The sequence below is a fragment of the Capsicum annuum genome, chromosome 3 (genome assembly GCF_002878395.1).
Source record: "Capsicum annuum cultivar UCD-10X-F1 chromosome 3, UCD10Xv1.1, whole genome shotgun sequence".
NCBI lineage: Eukaryota > Viridiplantae > Streptophyta > Magnoliopsida > Solanales > Solanaceae > Capsicum > Capsicum annuum.
The window spans coordinates 102,196,475-102,220,668 of record NC_061113.1 but is presented as its reverse complement, the minus strand read 5'-3'; the positions used below and the strand labels follow the sequence as shown (position 1 = coordinate 102,220,668).

At 31.7% G+C, this 24,194-nt stretch overlaps 1 protein-coding gene across 2 annotated transcripts; it reads left to right on the top strand.

The window, feature by feature from the left end:
• The first annotated feature begins 494 nt into the window (after positions 1 to 494).
• Positions 495 to 23,525, top strand: LOC107863618 (heavy metal-associated isoprenylated plant protein 4). Of its 2 annotated transcripts, XM_047408211.1 has the most exons (4): positions 4,961 to 5,187; positions 22,370 to 22,439; positions 22,630 to 22,903; positions 22,980 to 23,525. In XM_047408211.1, the coding sequence occupies exons 2-4, from the start codon at positions 22,377 to 22,379 to the stop codon at positions 23,228 to 23,230; spliced, it is 588 nt and encodes a 195-aa protein (XP_047264167.1). In that variant the 5' UTR covers positions 4,961 to 5,187; positions 22,370 to 22,376; the 3' UTR covers positions 23,231 to 23,525. The 2 variants fall into 2 exon arrangements, with proteins under 2 accessions (XP_016565112.1, XP_047264167.1); XM_016709626.2 differs by lacking the exons at positions 4,961 to 5,187; positions 22,370 to 22,439 and adding an exon at positions 495 to 761.
• Positions 23,526 to 24,194: the final 669 nt, after the last annotated feature.

Genomic DNA, 24,194 nt, shown 5'->3' with positions numbered 1-24,194 from the left:
AGAATCAAACCCCCGACACTTGCTTAATCGACCTAGTGAGCTAACCACTAGGAAACTTATGTTATTCCTCCGTTAATCCCATTTTAATAGACTTAATTTCGTTAAACAGTCAAACAGAATGGAATTCATTAGCTGGATTGCTGCAAAATATTCCTTGTAATTAATGAGAATATTAGAAAGAAAAAAAGATATTCTTGTAATTGTTTTGCTTATTTTTTTTTAATTAAATTTTTGGTGACCTTTACAGACCTTTTATTATTACTAAAAATTACACAAATACATAACTTATGTTTTCAATATTACAAAAAATTTCAATTCCCTAAATATATCACAAAAATCTCAACATATACACAAAATGTTATGTATATGTCGGTTATGTTATATATATTAATAGAAAGAGAGAGTAGAGTAATTAAAAAAGTGAAAGAGAGTAGAATTACTTTCAAAATGATTGATATTTATATTATTTATACTTATTATTAATCATCAAATTCGGTCAAGGCCCACAAATGTCTCAACATTGTGCCAGCATTACATGGCTTCAATAAGCCCAAAATAATACCCGGTCCTCTACGTTTATGTCTAGTTACCAAAAAATATCTCCTGGACTACCCAGATGCTGCTTCCACGTAGTTCCATCATCAATCTCCATTTCTGTCGCCTCGTTCTTTGAGTGCAATCCTATGCCTCATGACGATATTGTCGTGTTGCTCGCACTAACAGAAGAAAGTACCCAACTGGAACTTGCAGATCTTTTCAGTGTAAGCTTCTTGCCATTCATACCATTGTCCTGAAATCCTGAGCTGATTTTGACAAAATCACCATGATTTTATTTCATATCTAAGTGGTAGAAAGTAGAAATATATATTAGTATGAAACGAAATTTGCATAAATGACGTTCAGGTTAAGTAAGGATTAGATTAGTTCTTGTTGGATTTTTGTTTACAAATAAATTAATAATTATAAGTATGTTAGTGAAGTGATGCTTTTTTAATAAGATGTGTCTTTAGATGAAGAGGTGCCACTTACCTAAAAGGTTGCCTCTTTTATGAAAAGTTATTTTTTTGGTGAAAGATTGTGTCCTTTAATCTTTGATTACCTCAATTCTATTTAAATTCAACTTTATAGATTTCAATTATAATTTTACAATGTATTTTTTTTACAGAGTTTTCCCCAAATTTTTTCTTCCTTAAAAGATTAAGTCCTGACTTTTTTTTCCCAATAGGATTATTTCACTATTTGCTTAGTGGAGAAATTTATAGACTTGTGATATCCACTAAAATTATTTGCATATAATTTTATAGCAATCTCGTAGAGGAGAGGGAGCAAATATTATTTTTAGAAAAACGTTTCATGCGTGTTTCAAGTCTTTTACTTTGTGTTTGTTGTTCTGATTATTAAACCTTCATCTTTATGTTATTCTTCATACATTTTTATATGTGTTCATGGAACATGTTTTTCAACAATCTAAAAATAATATTTTACTTACTTATAAATGGCAATAAGCAGGCACCTCTTCGACGTGCCTGCTTCAGCTGCCTGCTTCAGCTGTTTCAATCGTTATTTTACCCTATCATCCATAATTAATCATTATAAGTCATCTAAGTATAAAATAATTAATAATATTTAATAAAAATGATAAATTGAATATAAATGATAAATTAATTATTGACGTTTTATTTCTACTTGATGTCTTATATAAGACCTATTTAAAATTTCACAAGTATTTTTTATAGTAATTTCATTATATCACTATTATAGGTCATTTAAGACATGTTTGCTTCGTTGTTTCAATCGTGATTTTATCATATCATATTTAATTCTGAAAAAGATAAAATAGAAATAAAGTAGTAAATTAACTCTTGATGTTTTGTACTACCTTCTTCAACTGCTTTAATCATAATTTTACTGTATTATTCCTAATTAATTATTATACGTCATTTAAGTATTAACAAATTAATAATATTTAATAAAAAATAAAATAAACATAAAATGATAAATTAATTTTCAATGTTTTAATTAACTTGATGTCTTATATGAGATCCATTCAATTTTTTTTCACATGTATTTTTTATAAATAATTTTGTTTTATCACTTCTAATTAGTTGTTATAAGTTATTTAAGACATATCTGCTTCATTATTTTAATCGTGATTTTATTATATCACCCTAATTAATTTTTATGGACATCTAAGTATTAAAAAATTAATAATATTTCATAAAAAAAAAAAATACACACAAAATGATATGTCAACATAAAATATTTGTTTGACTATCGAAATTATATTAGTGCCACAGAAATTACTATGGGACAGAATAAAACATAACTTATTGAAAAATTATGCTAAAAGCGTTATGACTCACATATTTTTCAACTTAAAAATATAAAATATATAAAATATTCGATTGACTCTCGAATTTATATCCGTGTCACTTAAATCGGAATAAAAGAAAAAGTATTATAAATCACAATAACTAAAAATATAAATTATTTTAATAATTGATTATCTAAATTATATTTGTATCAACACAAAATAATATCTATAAGCACGAACCTTCGATGTTTAGTATTATATAAATGAAAGAAAATCCAATTTCTGCGATATGGAGAAGCCTTCGATAGACTGATTGGTCTAATAAAAGTGAAATTTGGTCTCAGATCTGTACCCGAGTAAATTAGATGTTTTATTTAGCAAATTTATATGGTGTCTGAACAGGTGTCCAAATTATATCACTTTGTCATCCTATTATGGTGATCATGTACAGATCGTTTGTTGCCAAGAGATTAAAATTTGGAGAATTTCGTTCACTGGCTGGTGTAGTATGTGGTCTATGCAGAAAGAAATTTGGAGGAAATTATAAACTTTTGGAATAGAACAGTAAAAAAAATATTACATCAACCCAAAGAATAATATTTTTGGCCTAAAGAACTCTAGGTTAATTTTTCGGTGGGTGCTTCGAAATGGAAGTAGAGTTCTTAAGTCCAATTTTTGTGATCTTGCTTTCTGATGTGGAGTCAAACGGACAATTATCATGAACTGCTTAGCAATGACAACAATTTTTGGTTCAAGAAAAACATAAGTGGCGAAAGTGCGTTCTATTTTCTTTAACTCTATTTTGTATTTATTTATAAGGTTTTATCTTTGTGATTTTGTGAATTTATTTTCATAAATAGTAGGATAGATGATATTTTTTATGATCTTCTAACGCTTAATAATTTTATTAATAATATTTTCTTATGTGATCATTGTGGATCGTTATTCTTGCATAAAAAATCACGTGTCAAATTTATTTTCGGAAAAATACTCATAAAAATATCTGAGCGTACTGAACTTTGCGAGTTCCTATTACCCATCTAGAATTTTTTTAAAAGTGAATTTAATTTCCCCCGAAATGCTATACCCAATTTTGACGGCTGGCAGTGTAATACACACGTCAATCTCGTTTTTACACGTGTTTTTTTAAAATAAATTAATTTTTATTTATTTTTTTCTCCATTCTTATTCTTTTCATCAATTTTTATTATTTTTTCACTATTTTTTCACCAAAATCATGATTTCTAATTCTTGAAATTTGACTTTTATTTAGTTCATACTAAATTTTTTCCTAAATTTCAAATTCAAATCGAAAACTTTCTTCAATAATTTTATTCAAATCGAACAGAACACTTTTCTTGAAATTTGACTTTTATTTAGTTCATACTAAATCTTTTCCCAAAGTTTCTTAATTATGCCCAAATGTCGGCTGCAATGGTGGCTGCCGACAACAATGGTGGAATTAATTCCCTCCCAAATTTGATAAAGATTTTAATTTTTCTTTCGACCAAATATAAAAGATGATTAGTTTTTTAATTTTGCGATAATTTTTCTTTTCCAATTTGAAATTGGGTCAAATTGATGGAAATGAATTGGGTGTGTTGAAGATGAAAGAAAGAAGCACCATTGGAGCACCATTGAAGAGAAGAAAGAAAGAAGAGAGAAGAGAAAGATTTTTTTCCGACCAAACGTGAAAGATGATTAGTTTTTCAATTTTGCGATGAATTTTTCTTTTCCAATTTGGAATTAGGTCAAATTGATGGAAATGAATTGGATGTGTTGAAGATGAAAGAAAGAAGCACCATTGGAGCACCATTGAAGAGAAGAAAGAAGAAGAGAGAAGAGAAAGAAAGAAGAGAGAAGAGAAAGAATGAAAAAATAAATAAAAAATATAAAAATTTTAAAAATCAGAAAATTGATCGCTATTTGACAAAAAAAAGGTTTTTAACGTTTTTTAATACTCTCACGCACTCAATGCGCGTGAATTACACACACTTGTCCAAGTAGACAGATATATGCTATTAAAATACGAAAAAAAGAAGTCTAGGGGGTAATAGGACCCCCGCAAAGTTTAGTATGCTTAACTATGCTCAACTACAAATCCGGTCAAAGTTCAGATATTTTTTTTTTTTGAGTATTTTCCCTTTATTTTCTGGTTGCACAATGGTATAAAATATTTCTTTGCTTACAATTACTTGTCTATACTTGAAGGTTGTTATAAATGAATAGAGATCTAGAGAACATGAGGTAGTGAATTTAGTTTTCTCTATATGTGATATGCAAAAATACTTGATATGTTTAAGGCGTGAGGACATTTAGCATGTGATTAGAAGTCAATATTAGACTTAAAATTATTTATTATGTATTTGAAGAGCATAAACTATTTGAGATAGTTAATGTCTTCACTTACTACTAAAAAAGTTGTAAAAAGAGACCTAAAATAAAAGACCTCAAAAATAGGTTAAAAATAAGAGACCTCATGAGGTTGCTTATGTTTTAAAATTTCTTTTTAAAGAAATAGACTTCATGAGGTCAGTTAATCATAAAAAAAATCATAAAATAATAATAGTGACTTTATGAGATCGAAAATAATTTTGGAAAAAGTTAGCATCTAAACATTTATGATTGCTTTAAAAGATATCATAAATAATCACCTCCCAAGGTCTCTTTATTTTGATTAAAGTGGTCAAGAATTATTTTTAAAATACAAATTTCTTTTTATATTTAATAAAAAAATACAGATCCCAACTCCCATTTGCGTAAAATAGTGTTGAACCCACCAACCTCTTTCTCTCTCGAAACACTTTAGCTCAAATCCCTCAAATCAACGAAATCGCCTATATCGACATCACAACGATCTACCAAAGGGTGTGGTAAGATTCAATATTTTTTCTATTTATCTGCATTGAGTGACTTCTTATTTTAATTGCTAGTTTTCCGGCATTGAGTTGTCTATTGTTTTGACCTTTCTGGTGAAATTCCTTGTGTTTCTATTTCTTTATAATGTGTTTGATTACACGAAAAAAATTGAGAGTGCTTAGCCCAGTGCAGACCAACAAAATGGCGTCTTAATTGGGCTGGAAAGACAAGTAGAAGTAGGCGGGAAGAGGTGGTGGTGGGTGGGTTTGGAAATGAAGGGAGGTTGTCGTTTGAAGCGCCAAGCTTTCTACCCTCTCCCTCCCCCATTTCTGTACACTTACTCTATTCAAATCAACTTCTCCTACAATCCCCATTGCTCCTGATATCCTGTTAAAATTAATCACTTCTTCTCAGTGGCAGTTCATCAAATAGTTTACAGGACAACTAAACCTCTGCTTAATTTCCGCCACTCTTCCAAACCTTCGTTCATTTCTAGTTCAAGTACTCACTTTAATAGAAATCTAAGTCCTAATTGCCTAGACATTTCATGTTATTGCCTAAAAATTTCAATACTCTGTAGTCTTTCCTTGCCTAAACCAGCCACACATCTTATAAAAAAAGTGATTAATTCCCGCATGGCATCACATAATGAGATTTTCCACGGGTTTGTGAGTGCGCGGGAGAAGTTGGAGATAAAGAGTTCGATTGTGTTAGATTTTCTTGCAATGGCTTATGGTGAATTGAAAAAAGGCGAGGTGGCATTGAAGTGCTTTCATTTAATGAAGTAGAAGAGGATTGTGTCCAAAGTGGAGACATGTAATGATTCATTGAGTCTTTTTCTTAAATTGAACAGGACCCATTTTCCGTGGATCGTGTATGTTGAGATGTTTAGGACGAAGAATAATTCTACTGTTTGTACCTTTAATATAATGATCAATGTACTATGTAGAGAAGGGAAGTTGATGAAGGCAAAGGAGCTCATTTAACATATGCACTGTTTAGGGGTTAAGCCAAATTTTATATCGTATAATACTGTGATTCATGGTTATTGTTTGAGAGGGGATATGGAAGTAGCGAATAAGATTTTCGAGGATATGACAACAAAAGGAATTGAATCTGATTCGTATGTGTTCAATTCTCTAGTTAGAGGGATGGTGAAAGTAGGGAGGGAAAATGAGGTGTCTTCCTTGTTAGAGAAAATGAAAATGTTTAGGTTGATCCCTACAACTGTCACTTACAACACTCTAATAGATTCATGTTGTAATAGGGGGGACCTAGAAAAGACATTTTTTTACAACATTATTTCTTGATGGCAGAATGGCAGAAATTGATGATTTGCTGAATGATATATCAAAAAAAGAGTACTTTCTGATGCCATTACATATAACATATTGATCAATGGCGAAAATGTTTGGATTTTCAAGTGGTGTTGGTAGGCCTAATGGGGATAATAAAGAGGATATGGAGAAATTTGTTGATAGAGCTATCAATGCAATTATTGTTTTAGTTGTAGGTTCTTTTGCTATTACTAAGTTGATCACGATTGACCAGGATTACTGGCATGTAAGTTACTTATTACTCTCTCAGTTTCAATCTGTTTATTTGATTTTGACTTTTGAAGCATAGTTTAGGCAAAATGTACTAAATACAATTTAATTTTGTAGGTTTAAACATGACACATGGAAATTTAAAATTAAAAAAAAATTCAGAAAAGAAAGAGTATGACTAATAAATTAAAATGAAGGGAGTATTATGTTTTAGAAGCTATAAGTTGTATTTGAATTATTCGGTGTCTGGAAATTAGGATATTGCATTTTTCTTGCTGCTTATTCTGAGCATAAGCATTTGCATATTGTGGTTTAAGAGGTTTGTTTCCTCTAAATTGCTGTCAAAATTCTCGTATTATGTGGTTTTCATCTATTCATTCAGTTTCAAATGATTAATTCTCTGAAAAAACCTTAGCTTTTTAAAAAAATAATGCTACTTGAGAGACAAGAGATAAGGATAAAGCTGAAATATTTCCATCCTAAGCTAAAAATTGTGTCCAATATGTATAACTTGAGTATCCAAGTAACATCCATTAGGTGAAAATACACACATACGATTGCTCCCATAGATTTATATAACCAATCACCCCAATATATTTTGGTATCTATTGGATTAGTATATTTTTCGTGTTTTTTTTCATCGATGCTCTTATCCACACTTCAAAACTCTTATGCTGGTTTTTTATTCTTGGTTAAGGATATGTACTTCATAATGCCTTCATTCTTCTGCGGTTCAAATCATCACAGCTTAGTCATGAATATCATTGTAGTTACGTATATGTGTACCGTGTTAGGTTGTGATGTTTGTTTTGTATCTGCTTTTTTGTACGTGGAGAATCTGCCAGTTCTATATAGTCTAATTTGTGTTGTCCTTTGGTCATGTGTTGATGATTGCATATTTCATTTCATTAAGTCAATAGAACTGTAGATTAAAATCATTATTATATTCTAATTGCTCTTTTGTTGTTAGAAACTAAATGTCTGTTGTCTATCATCTTGAAGAATGGATGATATACGAGGGAAGCTTTCTTTCTATCCTCTTGAATTACAAAAATATTTTGTGATATTAACATTATTGATTTCAAGTATGTACTTTTCTTGAGGCTTTGAGCTAAAAGTGACAAAAGAGTTTGAAAATGAGGTGTAGGTAACTCAAGTCTTAATAATTAAGTGGAGATGACAATTACTTTATTATGGATTAAGAAAGTCGAAAAATTTTGAAAATAGCCCACAAGTTTTTTAATTTATACTTTGATCCAAATATTAGTTAATATAACGGAAAATGGAGGGGAAAAAACGAGTTTCCCTCTCTTCTCGTCTGTTGTTGTTTTCTCTGTTTTTGTGATTTTTGTTGTTTATTGTTGTTGCTACTTTATTCATTATCTTCTGCTTCATTATCATCATCTTCTACTTCATTATCATCTTCATCTTCTTCTTGTCGACAATTGTTGTTGTTTTTCCCGCTACTGCTACTACTTGTCCAATTTTTTAGGTGAAATTTTATTTCGTACATCACTTTTCATTTTTTCATTACTTTATAGGTGACTTTGGAAAGTAAAATAATGATTTTTATTTGAATTTGTCATCTGAGTATACTGCTATTGCTGTTTTTTCAACAATAGATAGAGCTCGTTCATGAATACAACATAAGAGCCTACAATTTAAACAGATCGCTCAGTCTGTTGCAACAAATACATATTTTGTTGCAACAGAAGATTCATATGTTAGATTCACATTTATGGTTCTATAATACCCGTAACATGAGTCAAACAGATAGTTAATCTGTTGCAATAGACGTGTTATCTGTTATAATAAATAATTATTCTGTTGTAACAGATAATTATCTGTTGCAACAGACGAGAAATCTATTGCAACAAACTATATATCTGTTGCAATAGATAATTATTCTGTTGCAAAAGATGAGTAATCTATTTGGAATAACACAATACAACTCTTGCCACAAACCCAACAGATAACCCATATGTTTTAGCTCTTGCTATTGATACTAGATTCAAATTATTTCTTAATCGTCGACATGTTTGTTGAGAAGAAGAAATAGACAAAATGAGAATTAAATAAGAAATAAAACGTCAAAGTCGTTCAAACATAATTTTTTTAGTAAAAAAAATAAATGAAAATATGTAGTCTAAAAGAAATAAAATAATTTGCCTTCACGAGGTAGGGGGTTAAGGTCTGGGGATACACCACCATCCCCAGATCCCACTTGTGGGATTATACTAGGTATGTTGTAATTTTTATTTGATCAACTTTAATAATTTACTAAGTGCTTAATTAATATGATCTGATCTAATAGTGGTCTCTGCTTGTGTATTAATGTATGCATTGGGTCAAGTTTTAAGTTTCAACTCTTGCTATTGCTATTGGATTTAAATTATTCTTTAATCATCGATATATTTGTTGAGAAGAAGAAATAGACAGAATGAAAATTAAATAAGAATTAAAACATCAAAGTCGATCAAATATAAATTTTTTATTAAACAAAAAAAAATTAAAATACATAGGCTAAAAGCAAAAAAATCTAATTATTATTATTATTATTGCTAGTCGACCAATTTTTAACCGGCAGCAGCAGTGCCCTCCTCAACCTTCGGATCTCCCAGAGCATCCTTGCTCTCATTGCAGACAACTCACATTGCAGGTCATGAATCTGAGTCTGAAGTTCCCGCACTGTGTTTTGTAAAATAGCAATGTCCCACACTGGATCAGCCATATCTAGAACACAAATGAATTGAAAAAAAGCATTAAAACAAAAGTAAAGAAAAAAATATGAATTTTATACAATGTATACTACCAATTGGGTATATTAAAAATATGAATTTTATACAACGTATGCTACCAATTGGGTATATTTACACAAGAAGCAAGAAAAAAACTTACCTGAGTCAGGGAAGAGAAAGTGGTTGAAAGTATAATATGAAAGACAAGATGTAAGAAATAAATTTAGTTGAATGAATGAGTAAGGAGAGACCTATTTATAGAGGATTGAATTTGAATGAACTAGGCAAAAAGGCACGACTGTTCACCTCCATTTATTAATTACATACAAACTGATGACTTTTTGATTACTATGAAAAGTTATGACTTAATTAAATGAAGCTGCTGACTGACTTTTTTGATTATTGTGATAAGTCATGACTTTTCAGCTTATTATTATTAATTAGTTCTTTTCAGTAACCGTTTTTCAGCTTATTATTATTAATTAGTTCTTTTCAGTAACCGTTTTTATTGAGTTGTGGCAGCAGATTTTATATCTATTGCATCAGATAACCTATCTGCGACAACAGATATACTATCTGTTGCATCAGGTAACTCATTTACGACAATAGATATACCATTTGTTGCAACAAAACGATAACATGTTGCATCAGATAATCTATCTATTGCAACATATAATAATTCAAATTTGGTGACTTTTTTATTATATAAATTTAAAAAATGGATTTAAAAACAAAAATGGCAAAAAAAGTCACTACTTGTCGCCTATTTTATATTAACATCAATTATTCAAATTAAATAACCATTTTTTTAATGTTATAAATTGTGTTTATCATTTATTTCCTTATTGTTTTCTGTGAAAAGAAATGACTTAATTAAATCAATCGGGTGAATTTTTACAAAAAGTTACGACTGTTCATCTTTTTCTAACAATCATCATATACCTTAGTTAATCCAATGTTGTGACTTTTTTATTATATAATCAATAAATAATTTAAAAAATAGATTTAAAAACAAAAATGATGAAAAGTCACGATCAGTTATTAAAATTAAATAATCGTTCTTTTACGGTTATAAATTGTGTTTATCATTTATTTTCTTATTATTTATTTATGAACTGTTTTTCATATTAAATAATCAAAAAGCCATGGCTTTTCACCCTTAATAACAATAACCCTTTTTTTATTAATAACCATCTGTTGCAATGTATGATTCATCTGTCGCAACAGATTAACCATCTGTTGCAGTATATGGTTCATCTGCTGCCACAAACGCTCAATCCCTACCTCCAACCGCCAACATATTGAGAATAACGAATAGATAGAATGAAAATTAAATATTAAATAAAAATTATAAATTCAAAGGCGACCAAACATAGATTTTTGAATCCATTGTATACAAATATATACAATAAAAAAACATACCCTTGGGTAAATCCGATATAATAGAAGAAATACATACACTAAAAGAAAAAACATAACATCATTATTATTATTATTACTATTATTATTATTATTATTGTTAACGAACCCATCGTCATCCCGCAACAGCAGGTCCTTCCTCAGCCTTGCTCTCATGTCGCCCAACTCCCACCAGAGTTCATTAATCTGTCTTTCAAGTTCCCACAAGGAGTCGCGCAAAATCACCTTGTCCAAATTCAGATCAGCCATATCTAGAAGTAGTGTTATGTATAAATACATTTCTTAATTAAATAAAACTGGTGACTTTTTGAATATGTAAATTAAAAAAACTAATCTAAATACAATATTTTATCTTTTATTGTATTTCAAAAAGAAAAGAAAATTGCTTTGAAATAAATCTAACAGATGGGTAATCTGTTGCAAAATATATTATATCTGTTTGATAATTTACAATATATTGACAATCTATTGCAACAAATGGATATATCTGTTTAATTTTTCCAACAGCTAAGTCATAGTTGCAACAGATTGATCATCTGTCATAACATATATCTATAATTGTTTGATAATTTTAACAGATGTGTCATCTGTTGCAATGGGTTAGTCATCTATTTATTCAAATTAAGCCATAGATGGGCTAGGAAGAATAAAATGCATGCAGATGGATGGATCCACTTTCATGTATGGGAGTAATGTATTATTGATAAGGTCATCGGGACAACATACATAATGTAGAATGATTTTGTGAATGCAGTTTTTAACCGATTAGGCATTGATCATTCAAACAAGATCCTGTATTGTACAGTTTTAGTTTGATAGGTTTGAATTCATGAGGCTGAGGGGCCCATAAAGATGGTGCCGATACCCTGTTATGAATTAATGATGGTTGTTGCTCATGTTTATGCATTTCAAGTTTTGAAAAGGGATATTTGGTGTCATTGTAGAGATCCAATAGCGATTGGACTTAACTTTAAGTGTGCATTGGACTCTGAGAAGGCTTTCGAAGCATCACACTGCATAAATAAAGAATGAAATACCAATAGAAATTTTCCTCGCCTAAATTTATATGGAAGGGTTGTTCGAGAAGATGATTATACACTAGAAGGAGTTGTAGGAGAATAATTTTGAGGGAAAGGGGGAGTTGATAAAAGACTATATCATCTAAGATCTAATTAAAGATGAAAACATAGGATATCAAGGAACTACTAGCGAATCTGGCCGATGAAGCAGAATTAGAACACGAGTAATCTGAATTAAGTACAAATATTAAAGTGTTTAGTGCAGTTGGTCACTTTGTTGGGGAGCTGCGACTAGGTAGCATAGTCGGAATGATCACCTACATAGAAAATAACAGAACACCACGAAAGTAGCTTGCTTCCAGCTTGCTTATTCCGGATTCAAGTTTGTTATTTCCTTCTTTGAGGTTAGGATAGAGTTCTTGGTCTTTGTGAGATCATCGATGAGGGAGGAACACTTTCTTCAAAGCTGTGGCATTTCAAAAGGCCTTTAGAAGGCTTCCGCAACACTTACTTCGGAAGGCTTAAATGATACATAAAGGGGCTATGTTTGTCTTAGGTCAATGTCTTGATGCACACTCAAGCAGTGGTCCCAACAGTTGAATAGCTGAATTTCTTGAGCACTATTCAATGCAGCTTGTTCAACCAACCTTAAAAAGATTTGATAGGATATCCTTTAGGCTGCTATCCTTTGAATGTTGATTGAACAAGCTGCATTGAACAACACTCGAGAAAATGAGTTGTTCAACTGTTGGAACTGCTGCTTGAGTGTGCATCAAGTCGGTGACCTAAAACAAACATAGAGACCCTCCATGTATCATTTAATCCTTCCGAAGAAAGTGTTCTGGAAACTTTCTAAAGGCCTTTGACAATGCCACGGCTTCGAAGAAAGTGTTCCTCCCCCATTAAAAAGCTTACAAAAGACCAAGAACTCTATAGTACCTCAAAGACGACAACTACAAACTTGAATACCAAATCAGCAAGCTGGAGGCAAGATAAAAAATTATCGGGATTCACTTACTACATCAAGCCTCTGATTATCTCCAAGATATGTTGAAAGCATTCTTAGGAAAGAAAACACAATCAATTATATCCATATTGCTAAGAAAGTAATGATACTCAATCTACCTTTCAATCTTGTTTATGGTTTCAATCAAGTCAATAGCAGTGGACCTAATCGGAACCACAAACAAGAAGGCATGAGATGTAAGGTAAAATTCAGAAATTGCTGCCTTCACTTAGATTGCTTATTTTAAATACAACTATTTTGGGGCCAAGTTTTCTTTACTTACTCATAGCATCCAGGATGACCCACTTGCATTAAGATTGATAGGTTTCAATGTAAATCAAGAAGATATTTATGATAGAAGAAGAGCTCAAGAATGAGTCAAAGAATTATGGAGAGGAATAGGCAAAGTGCTACACATATTTCATGATTCAATTTCAAGCCCAAAAGGAAGAAGATTGGGCCCATATGGCTTGTGAGTAAATTTGGAAGCTTTCCCTTATTTTCGTAGGGAAGAATTTTTGATATTATTTTTATATGATTTCCTAGTCCTAGTAGGATTTTATTTATTATTTCCATAATAGTAGATCCTAATCACATGCTATTTGGGATAATTTTTTCCTAGTCCTAGTTAGATTTGATAAAGGTAGATTCCAATCCCATGCTATTTGGGATAGATTTTTTTCCTTATATATAGGGATGAATTTTGTTATTTTCAAGCATACAATATTATTATTAATTGAGAGTTTCTATTATTTACACCTTTGTGTGTGGCTACTTGGGATTTATCTTGCAACCCTATAAGAACCATTCTTTAGGAGATAAGATTAATTCTTAATTTGATATCTTTGATTTCTATTAAAGTTAATTAAAGAAGGTGATTAGTCTTATACTAATTGTCGTTTTAGTTTGTTTGAAATAGGGGTCTAGATCACTTTTGATCTAAGTTCTTAAATTGACTCTATTAGTATAATAATTAGTCTTAATCTGCTAATTTTGAATACTAAGATCAATTAGAGTTCTTAGCACTTAACTTCGAAATTGGAAATTTTATTCTCCAATTTTGCCTATCTTTAATTTCTTGTCTTTAATCTTAGTATTTTCGCATCCGCATTATTTTCTTGTTTATTAACAAAATTCTATTCTTATCAAGTGGTATCAGAGTGGTTCTATCAAGGTTTCATTCTTGATAATTCTTGGGAGTTTCGTAGTAAAAAAAAAGTTTGTTGTAGATCAAGAAATTTCAAATTTATTGTGTTTTTTGTTTTCCAACATCAAGAAGGAAAATCAAGAAGTGGAGAAATTGAGAATTTTTTTTAAATTGGTCTTTTTTCTTGTCTCACTAAACCCAATTCGTCTAGGAGTTGGTAATTTCTTTTTCTCTCTACATCCTACTTCTAAAGGGATTGTTACTAGTAGGGTTAATATATAAATCCTAAAGAAATTAGCCAAAGGTTGTAATTTGAGTGGGAAAAGGCAAGAGGGGTGAGATAAAAAAGGGTCAAATTGAGAGTTTTTGTTTTCTTTAATTTTTAGAGATGTTTCAAAAAGATAATAATGCGGGGACTCAAAACAATGGCATAGATAAGGCACTTAGAAGGATTTTTGATCGACTCAATGCATTAGAGGTCACCTAAAATCCACCTAATCAGGTGAATATAACTGGTTTAAGGAGAAGTGTTTTTCATACAAGGTGTGGGATAAAGGATAATATTTGCTCTATGATTATTGATTTTGAAAGTGATACTAATGTGATAAGTTCATACGTGGTGGAGAAGTTGAAACTTACATGCATCAAACACAATGATTTTGGTGAATTTAAGGTGACTAAGCAATGCATGATTTCTTTCTTCATTGGAAGGTACTCTGATAATGTTCTTTGTGATGTAATTCCAATGCAAGATTGTCATATCAAGCTTGGGCATCCCTGACAGTTTGATAGGAATACAATTTATGATGGGGGGAAGAATAGAGTTTCTTTTGAGTTAAACTAAAGAAAATATAAAATTGTACCTATAACTTCATCCCAAGTTTATAAAGATCGCAAACGTGTGAAAGAAGCAATGAAAAATTTTGAGAGAGAAAAAAATGATAAGGGTAAGGGGGTGCATGTTGATATTTCAAGAGAGGAAAGAAGAAAGGTTGTGTTGTGTGAAGAGAATAGGATGTCAAGTGAGGTCAAGAGAAAAGAAAGGAGAGATGATCATGAGAGAACAAAGAGAGGGATAATAATGAGGTAGAGAAAGAGAACCAAGGGAGTTTAAGTAAGGTTATTTCTTATTCTAAATCTAACCTTCCTACTTTTTTTTAGTTGCTTTGATTCACTTATAGGTACTCACGAAAAAGTTTGCATTAAAAATCCTTCATTGGATGAACTTTATACTTCATTAGATGAACTTAATACTAAGGTGGTTGAAACTACATGTCCAGCAAGTGTTGTTCATAAGAAGGATATAAGTAAAAAGAATTATTTTGGACTTGTCCAAGATGAGACTTATAACAAAAAGTCCAACAAGGCAGATGTAGATCTAACGCTAATAAGCAAGGAAAAATGAGGTGATATTATTCCTTTGCTACATAAGACTAAATTAAGGAATAACTCCTCAAGTCTTGGTGATTGTAAGGTTAAAAAAATGTTTGCTACTAGTGATGAGGAAATCCATAACTATTATGATACAAGTGATCAAATGCCCATTGTTGAGCCTATTCATGATTCCTTATTGGTGAATTTGAGCAGCTACTTAGAATTTAATGGAGATTGTATTTTGATATTGAAAGATTCTTCTAACCTTCTTGAAATCTCCTATGTTTATGTGAATAAATATTATATGAAAAAATCTTTGAGAAGTGTAAGTGATGATACTTGGCTATATCATAAAAGTGTTAAATTTGATACATATTTTATGGAGCTTACGACGTCTTTGACAAGCTCAGTGGAGTACTTTATTAATAGAGCTAAATTGGAGAGACACATATCATTCCCTACATCATCTAAACATAAATATTGTTGTGCTCATACAAGGAAGAGAATTTTCTATTGGGATGATGATGCCCACATGCTTTATAAAAGTGTATTTATACATGAAAGGATTAGTTGGGTTAAGTGGACGCATGGTCACTATCTTGTTTTGTTCCTACTGATTACGCTCAAACTACACCCCTCTAATGAGAATGTAAGCGATCATTGTCAATATATAACCCAACTAGGTTGGGGTCGAATCTCACAGGGAATATGATGCGAACTTAAGTTGTTTGCGATTTAATCAACTGATAGTTGGATGTTTCCTAAGATGGGTGGTTTTTGAGTTTAACAAATAATTGTTGGTCACTTTAGCTTCGGTGTTTGTAATTAAGAGTTTATGGAAAAACCAGAATTATGTTCACTAGGGGTTTTGGTACTTGATAGATGCGAATAGTGATTCAAGATTCTCACAGTAGGTAGGACAACAGATTATCTTTATCAAAGTTATGCCTAAATATCTTTCGACCTAGTTAAGCATTTAATACCTAATCCTCTCGGACTTAGGGAATTTATATTCACTGACCAGACTTCTCTCAGGTTAATCAAATTTATTACAACGTCAATTATTAAATGGAAGTTTTTAGTGCTTCCAAGTCCCTGCTGATAGTTCACTTCTTACTATAATTTATTTCTTATCTTAAGCAAATCAAAGCAGGTGTTATCTATTCTTTGCAACCAATAGACGATAATTAAAACCTCAGAATTATCAAGGAGTCCTATTACCTTTCGAATCTTGAACACTTAGCATCTTATCAAGACTTACCCCTAGATCCCATAATTCGGGTTGAAGGTATTTAGCCACTCATAATGGAAAAATAGAAACAACTAGTTGTATTCATGATTTGAAAGATAAACTTACCACAAGATGAATAATAACTAGTGATTCTCCAATTCGATCACAATGAAAATATCTTCAAAGTTAATTGTTTTTCAAGCCAAGAAACTAGAGAGAAAAGTAACAAAATATGTGTCTCCAACTAAGGTTTGGAACCCCTTAGAAAACCCTAAACAAGACTTTAAATAGTTTAGCCTAAATAAGGAAACAAAATCACATAGTTTAATAATTCCTCGAATTAGGCGACGACATTCGTGACAACTTATCAGGAGCCTGACTTATCACAAATGTCATCAGCTCCTTCTTCAGTTTTAGCACTTCCTGCTTAAGGCTGATGACAAAATGTGACGACCTATTAGATCTTTGATGACTTATCACGGATGTCATCACTTCTCTACCTTAGCTCTCATGTTCTGCCTTAGGGTGACGGCAACTTTGACGTCCTATCAACTCTTTGACGGCTTATCAGGAAATGTCGTCACAACTTTTAGCTGAGTTCCATTCTCTGTCTAAGGCTGACGATGAAGCTGATAACTTATCACAGGGATGACGACTTATCAGGAATGTTGTCAGCCACACTTCTCTTCTATTTGCTTCCGATTTCAACTCTTTTGCTTCCATCCTTATTGGTTCTCATGCATCTTGGCTTCTACTGCAAAATCAAAGATAAAACAATCAAAACCGACAAAAGTTACTTAAGACTTTGCAATTATTCTCAGTTAAAAGCCTCAAATGTATTAGCATCAGCTCACATATCACCTACCATTGTTGTTTTCAAATAATGAATGTTGTTTAATATTGTATGTCATCTTGATTATGCGAGATTCAAATTCGAGGATGAATTATTTTCAAGAAGAGGGGAATGATTGCATCCAGGCTGGCCCACTTGCATTAAGATTGATGGGCTTCAATATGAATCAAGAAGATGTTTATGATAGAAGAAGAGCCCAAGAACGAGTTTAAGAATTATGGAGAGAAATGGGAAAAATGCTACATATATTTCATGATTCAAGTCCAAGCCCAAAAATAAAAAGATTGGGCCATATGGGTTGTGAGTTAATTTGGAAGCTTTCCCTTATTTTTGTAGGGGACAATTTTTGATATTATTTTTATATGCTTTCCTAGTCCTAGTAGGATTTCATTTATTATTTCCATAATATTAAATCCTAATCCCATGCTATTTGGGATAGCTTTTTCCTAGTCCTAGTTAGATTTGATAAAGGTAGATCTCAATCCTATTCTATTTGGGATGGGTTTTTTCCCCTATATATAGGGATGAATTTTGTTATTTTCAAGCATACAATATTATTATTAATTGAGAGTTTCTATTATTTACACCTTTGTGTGTGGCTACTTGGGATTTATCTTGCAACCCTATAAGAACCATTCTTAGGAGGTAAGATTAATTCTTAATTTGATATCTTTGATTTCTATTAAAGTTAATTAAAGAAGGTGATTAGTCTTATACTAATTGTTGTCTTTAGTTTGTTTGAAATAGGGGTCTAGATCACTTTTGATCTAAGTTCTTGAATTGACTCTATTAGTATCATAATTAGTCTTAATCTGCTAACTTTGAATACTAAGATCAATTAGGGTTCTTAGCACTTAACCTCAAAATTGGGGATTTTACCCTCCAATTTTGCCTATCTTTAATTTCTTGCCTTTAGTCTTAGTATTTTCACTTCCGCATTATTTTCTTGTTTATTAACATAACCCGATTCTTATCACTTATGTTACAACATCATTTCAACCTTCGGTGCCCGCAAAGCTGTTTTCTTGGTGTTCTACTATTTCTATATTGGTGATCATTCCAACCACGCTACCTAGTCGCACCTCCCCAGCAAAGTGCCTAGCTGCACTAATTTTCTTTAAGAGTGACAACAAATGGATTTTTAGTACTGGATACAATTTTATATTTGCACTTGATTTAGATTTCTCATGTTCTAATTCAGATTTGCTAGAAGTTCCTTGCTACCCTATGTTTTCCTCGTTAATTAGCTCTTAGATGATATAGGCTTTCATCAACTCCTCCTTTCCCTCGCAAGTATTCTCCTACGGCTCCTTCTGGCGTATAATCATCACCCTGAGCAACCCAACCTTATAAATTTGGGCTAGGGCAATAAATTTATTGATTTCAGTTCTTGGTTGAAGCAGTGGGAGGCTTCGAAGGCCCTCTCAGAGTCCAATGCACCCCAAAAGTCAGTCCAATCGCTATCGAATCTTTTACAATGCCACCAAAATATGATCACTTTACAAAACTTGACACATAAACATGAGCAACAACCGTCATTCAATCTTAACAAGGTATCAGGACCATATTCATGGTCCCTTAGCCTTATCAGTTTGGACCTATAAAACTTAACTATAAAATTACAGATATCTTATTTGAATGATCAAAGCCTAATCGATAAAAAACAACACTCACAAAATTCGTGTACTCTATATGTGTTTTCACAATAACATTGTCAGTAATACATATCTCCCACATATAAAGTGGTTTCATTTGCAAGTAGCTTATTCCTCCGTATCAATCTTTACTGTAGCCTCTTGTGTTGGTCGGGTAAAAGTTGATCAATATTCATTTTCTTATATCTACAAACATGAGAAAAAAATTGATGTCAAATAAGAGAAGAACAGAAATAAAATTATCCATATGTTGCAACAGATTACTTATCTATTGCAACAGGCTCCACATTTGTTGCATCAATTTCCTATTTGTGCAACAGATTGTAAATTTGTTGTAACAGATGTGAAGGATATTGCAACAGATGTGGAGTCTATTACAACAGATGTGTAAACTATTGGAATACATCAAACTAGCCTTGCTAGTGGTTTGATTTGTTTCAACAGTTGCTCTATCTGTTGCAACATCAACAACAACATCAATAATAAAGAAACAACATCAACAACAAAGAACAACATTATTTGTTCCAACATCATCAACAACAATACACCACAAGTTCCAGCAACACCAACCCCACCAACAACATCAATAACATCATCAACAACAAAGAAACAAATAAAATACATAAGAAAAAAACAATAATGCCAACAAGGCTTTTAAACTTCTCCAAACAGATGACTTTTTTGCATATTTTAATAGTAACTTTTCATTCATTCAAGACTTAAAAGTAACCTTTCTTTCAAGATTTTTAAATAAATATGATATGGGTAAAGGGTAATTAAATTAAAAAATAGATGTAAATAATTAATTTAAACAACTTGCAAAGAAGACGAGAATGAAAGAGCAATAGTGAACCATACCTACAGTATCAAAAGCAAGGAGATCAAAACAACAATTTCAGTCGAGAAAAGATATAGATCGATTGAGATCAGAAGGAATCCTTATGAGAAAGAGGAGAGAAAAAAGAGCAAAAAATGAGACGGTCGTGATAACCCTAAAGATGAGAGAAAGAAAAAGAAGAGAGCTGAAAAAATTTAGGACTGAAAGAGGGATAATTCTAGACATGGATTAAAATATTCATTAATAACTTGAGGGGCTCGAGGAAGACGGGTGACATTGAAAAGAAAAGATAAGACTACTCAAGGAGGAGATTTTTGAGTTATCCAAAAAATATTTTTTACCGTCTTAGTAGTATTTTATCTTTCTTCTTTCGGACAGAAGATTACTTTAAAATTAAAAAAAAGATAGATTTTCAAGCAGACATGTCATCTGTTGCAACATATATCAATATCTATTTGAAAATTTCCAACAGCTCAGTCATCTGTCGTAACAGATGCAAAAGACTATTGAGAATTTTCAACAAACTCTGTTTGAAAACTTAATTTGGAGAATACAACTTTATAAAAAAATACAATACGATCCCTTTTTATATTTATTAATTTTTTAAACATTTATTAAAATTATTTAATAAATTTAAAAACTTTTCTGTCTCCTCAAATCCTCTTATTCTTAGAAATTTTTCTTCAGATTTTCAAACAAAAAATTTTTGGTCGACTCTTGCTTCCCAAGTCAAAAATTTTTAGTTTTTCTTACTCAGGTAAGTTTAATCTTCTTTTTTTTCGATCAGTTTAGATCTATTTTAGAATATTTTTTTGTTTCCTCTTTGTGTTGGGGTTCTTCGATGTTAACAAAAATCGCACTATTCGGCATTGAATTAGTCAAAATTTAAGTGAATTTGTTGTGCTGAATTGGACCCATTTTAATAGTGTTCTTGTTGTTGTGAATTGCACTTCCAATATTTAGAGAAGTTGACACTTGATTTGCATGTTTGATCCGAGACATTTTCCCATTTTTCTTAATAGATTAACCACTACAAATTTATTTTTGCTGCATTTTTTATTTTTATTAATAGACTAGTGGTCGATAAATTGACTACTACAGATTGATTTTTGGTTGTAGATCATAAATTGTGAGAGTTTATAGAGCAGTTAAAAGGCCTGCTTCCACTGCTTCTAGCAATAGAAAGCAAAAGGCCGAAGAAATTTCCAAAACTTCAAAGAGGAAAAAAGTTGTAGTCGATGAATCCGAGTCAAAAACTGAATAAAAAATCCTCACCAATATTTTTGAATATGAAGAAAGTAGTGCACATGAGAGTGACGATATTGAGGATGGTGAAGGGAAAACCGAAGGGGAAAGCGAAGAAGAAAGTAAAAGTTATAGCGGTAAAGATGAGGACAAGAGAGATAGTAGATACGGGGAGGATGATGATCTCCTATCCTTGTCAATTTATGCGAGAGATATCTTCATTGACTCGTACGGCCTAACAACTTGGATGGATGAGCTAGGTTCTTTTTCTGCAAATATCTGTAAGAGCAAGAATAGCGGTCTATCGAGAGTTTAGAAGGATTTTCGTTGAACAAAAGTTGTATGCTAATTTTAAGAAGACTTGTTTCGGACACTTGTGACATATGACGGAACATTTTAAGTTTAATGGACAGGTGGTCCATTATGTGTTGCTGCAATGTATAAAAAATAATAAAAAACTGCATGAAATTTGGTTGTGTGAACTGTAAGCCAACCTATTTCGGCTTAAAGGAATTTGCTCTGATTACGGGGCTGAATTATTCAGCATATCCCCATGAATAAAAAATGAACAAAGTCATCCCAAATGACAAAAGCTTTTATTTTAAGGTGACGAAGAACAATAGCATTGCTGCCTCAAGGTTGATTAGCCTGATAAAAGGTAACAGGTTGACTAATCAATAAAAGTTGAAGCGTGCTTTAGTTTGGTTCATGCACTCGATGCTGCTGGGAAAGGACCTGTCAAAGAAGGTGAATTCAGACCACATCAAGATGGCGGGTGATTTAGATTTCTTCGAGGGGTATCCATGGGGAAAAGAGTCATTTGGGATGACATTGAGCTATTTGAAAAAGAAGATTTATTTGAGCAAGCAGAAAGAAGCATGTATGATGAGGAATAATGCATCATACGTGTTATATGGCTTTCCCTGAGCGTTTTTGATACTTATAATCTACCATTTTATTGATTTATTATAGTCTCTTACTTATTTATGTAATAATACATAGACCACTTAGATTTACTTATGCTTCTATTGATTGCAAGTTTGGATATATAAGGTCTTTCCTCATCTGGAAAAGTATGTCGGTAAGTCATTGGATTCTCCTTTACCCATTCCCCGTCTTATTAGATGGAACATGTTGAAGTGTGACAACATAATGGAAGGCGACCCATTTAAGTACAAAGGAAACAACACAAAGGTAAAAGTATACTTATTATAATATGATAATAATATTATTATTTTAGTGAATGTCATGTAATTTATATTTTTTTTTATAAATTGTGCACCCGTACCTTACTCCTACTTTCCGTGAGATGGAGTAGAGATACATGAAAATATTTAAGCCATACACAGCCAAAGTTAAGGATACATCCATCGATGCCTTGCAGGCGCAACTAAAAGGCATGACTGTCCTGACTTCATCAGCGGAGGTTGCAGATGAAGATGAAGATTTGGGTGGTCACAATTATGTTCCAAGTCCATCACTTGCTTCTGATCATGCTGGTTCAAGTGGAATCAAAACTACAACCGACGCTTCCAATGATGATGACCTGCGTGAGCTAGTTGTTGTGCTCGAGAAAAGTATTTTGGATACTGCTTCTTTTGTTAGAGATAAGAGATTAAGGAGAATCGAGAAGAATAACAAGAAGCATCAAGATGAAGGTAAACTAATTTATTTTTTGTTCTTCCAATTTAATTTTCTTGCAAAAATTTTTGTAATTCTTTCAAAATAATGCAGTGCACCTCGGCAGTCCCCCTCGTAACCGGCATCAAGTAAACCTTGAAGAACTTGCAGTCGTAGTGATTGACATTGTTGTAGTAGATGAAAAAGTTGAAGAAGAGAAGAAAGAAGAAGAAACAAAAGAGGAGAAGACAACAGATGAACAAGATACGAAAAAAGAAGAAGAAGAAAATAAGAAGAGGACAGCTGAAGAAGAAGCAGAAAATAAGGAAAAACCAGAAGAAGAAGAAAAGCCAGAAGGAAGTTGATAAATAAGAAGTGGTTGTACAAAAGGACAAAAATATTGAAGAAGAGAGGAAATTAGAAAATGAGAAGAAAGAAGTCGAAGAAGAGGAGAAAAAACATGAAGAAAATAAAGTGGATGTGATGGGCATTGTTAAGGAACTCAATGATGATAACATGTAGTTTGGTGGTTTGGAACAAACAATTTTCTTAATGAATTGTTGTTTTTAATAATTTTTTATGGTAATTGAATTACATATATTTGGCATGTCAATGACAACATTTACTGATGAAATTATATTCGGTTATTCCATTGTCTTATTGGATTAAATAGTTGATTGCATTGGGTTACCAGTTCAGCTATTGTCCTAAATTATAGAGGTCAATGGCAAATATTATAGAAGTTGTTCTCTATAATTTTTAGACTGAACGCACGATCGATTGAATAAATCATATATTTACAATGACGATATACAAGTTTCCTGTTATATGTTGCATTGTGTCACCAATTCAGTAACTATCATGGTTTATAGAGGTCCATCGATTGTGTCCAGTGTAAATCATAGATACAAAGCCTTGTTAATAATATACCGTATTGGTTTATTACCCTTAGTAGCATATTAGAAAAAAAAAAAATTAATTAATAAAATAATAAATAATTGAATTTTATACAATCAAATGAGCTTAAACAAGTCATGTGATCGTATGAGAGTCCATGTAAATTGTTGAAGGTGATCCAAGATGTGTGAAGATGGGTAGTGGTTGTACAACCAATATCCTCAGGGTAATGTTTACCCAAATCACAAGTATGTTGTGAGGAATTCATTTGTTCAACCACAAGCCATCACCTCACACATCTTTGATCACCACCTTTAATTTACGTGGATTCTCATACAATCATATGACTTGTTTAGGCTCATTAATTGCATAAAATCTAATTTTCTATTATTTTATTAATTAAATAATCCTTTTCAAAATATGTGCTAGTCA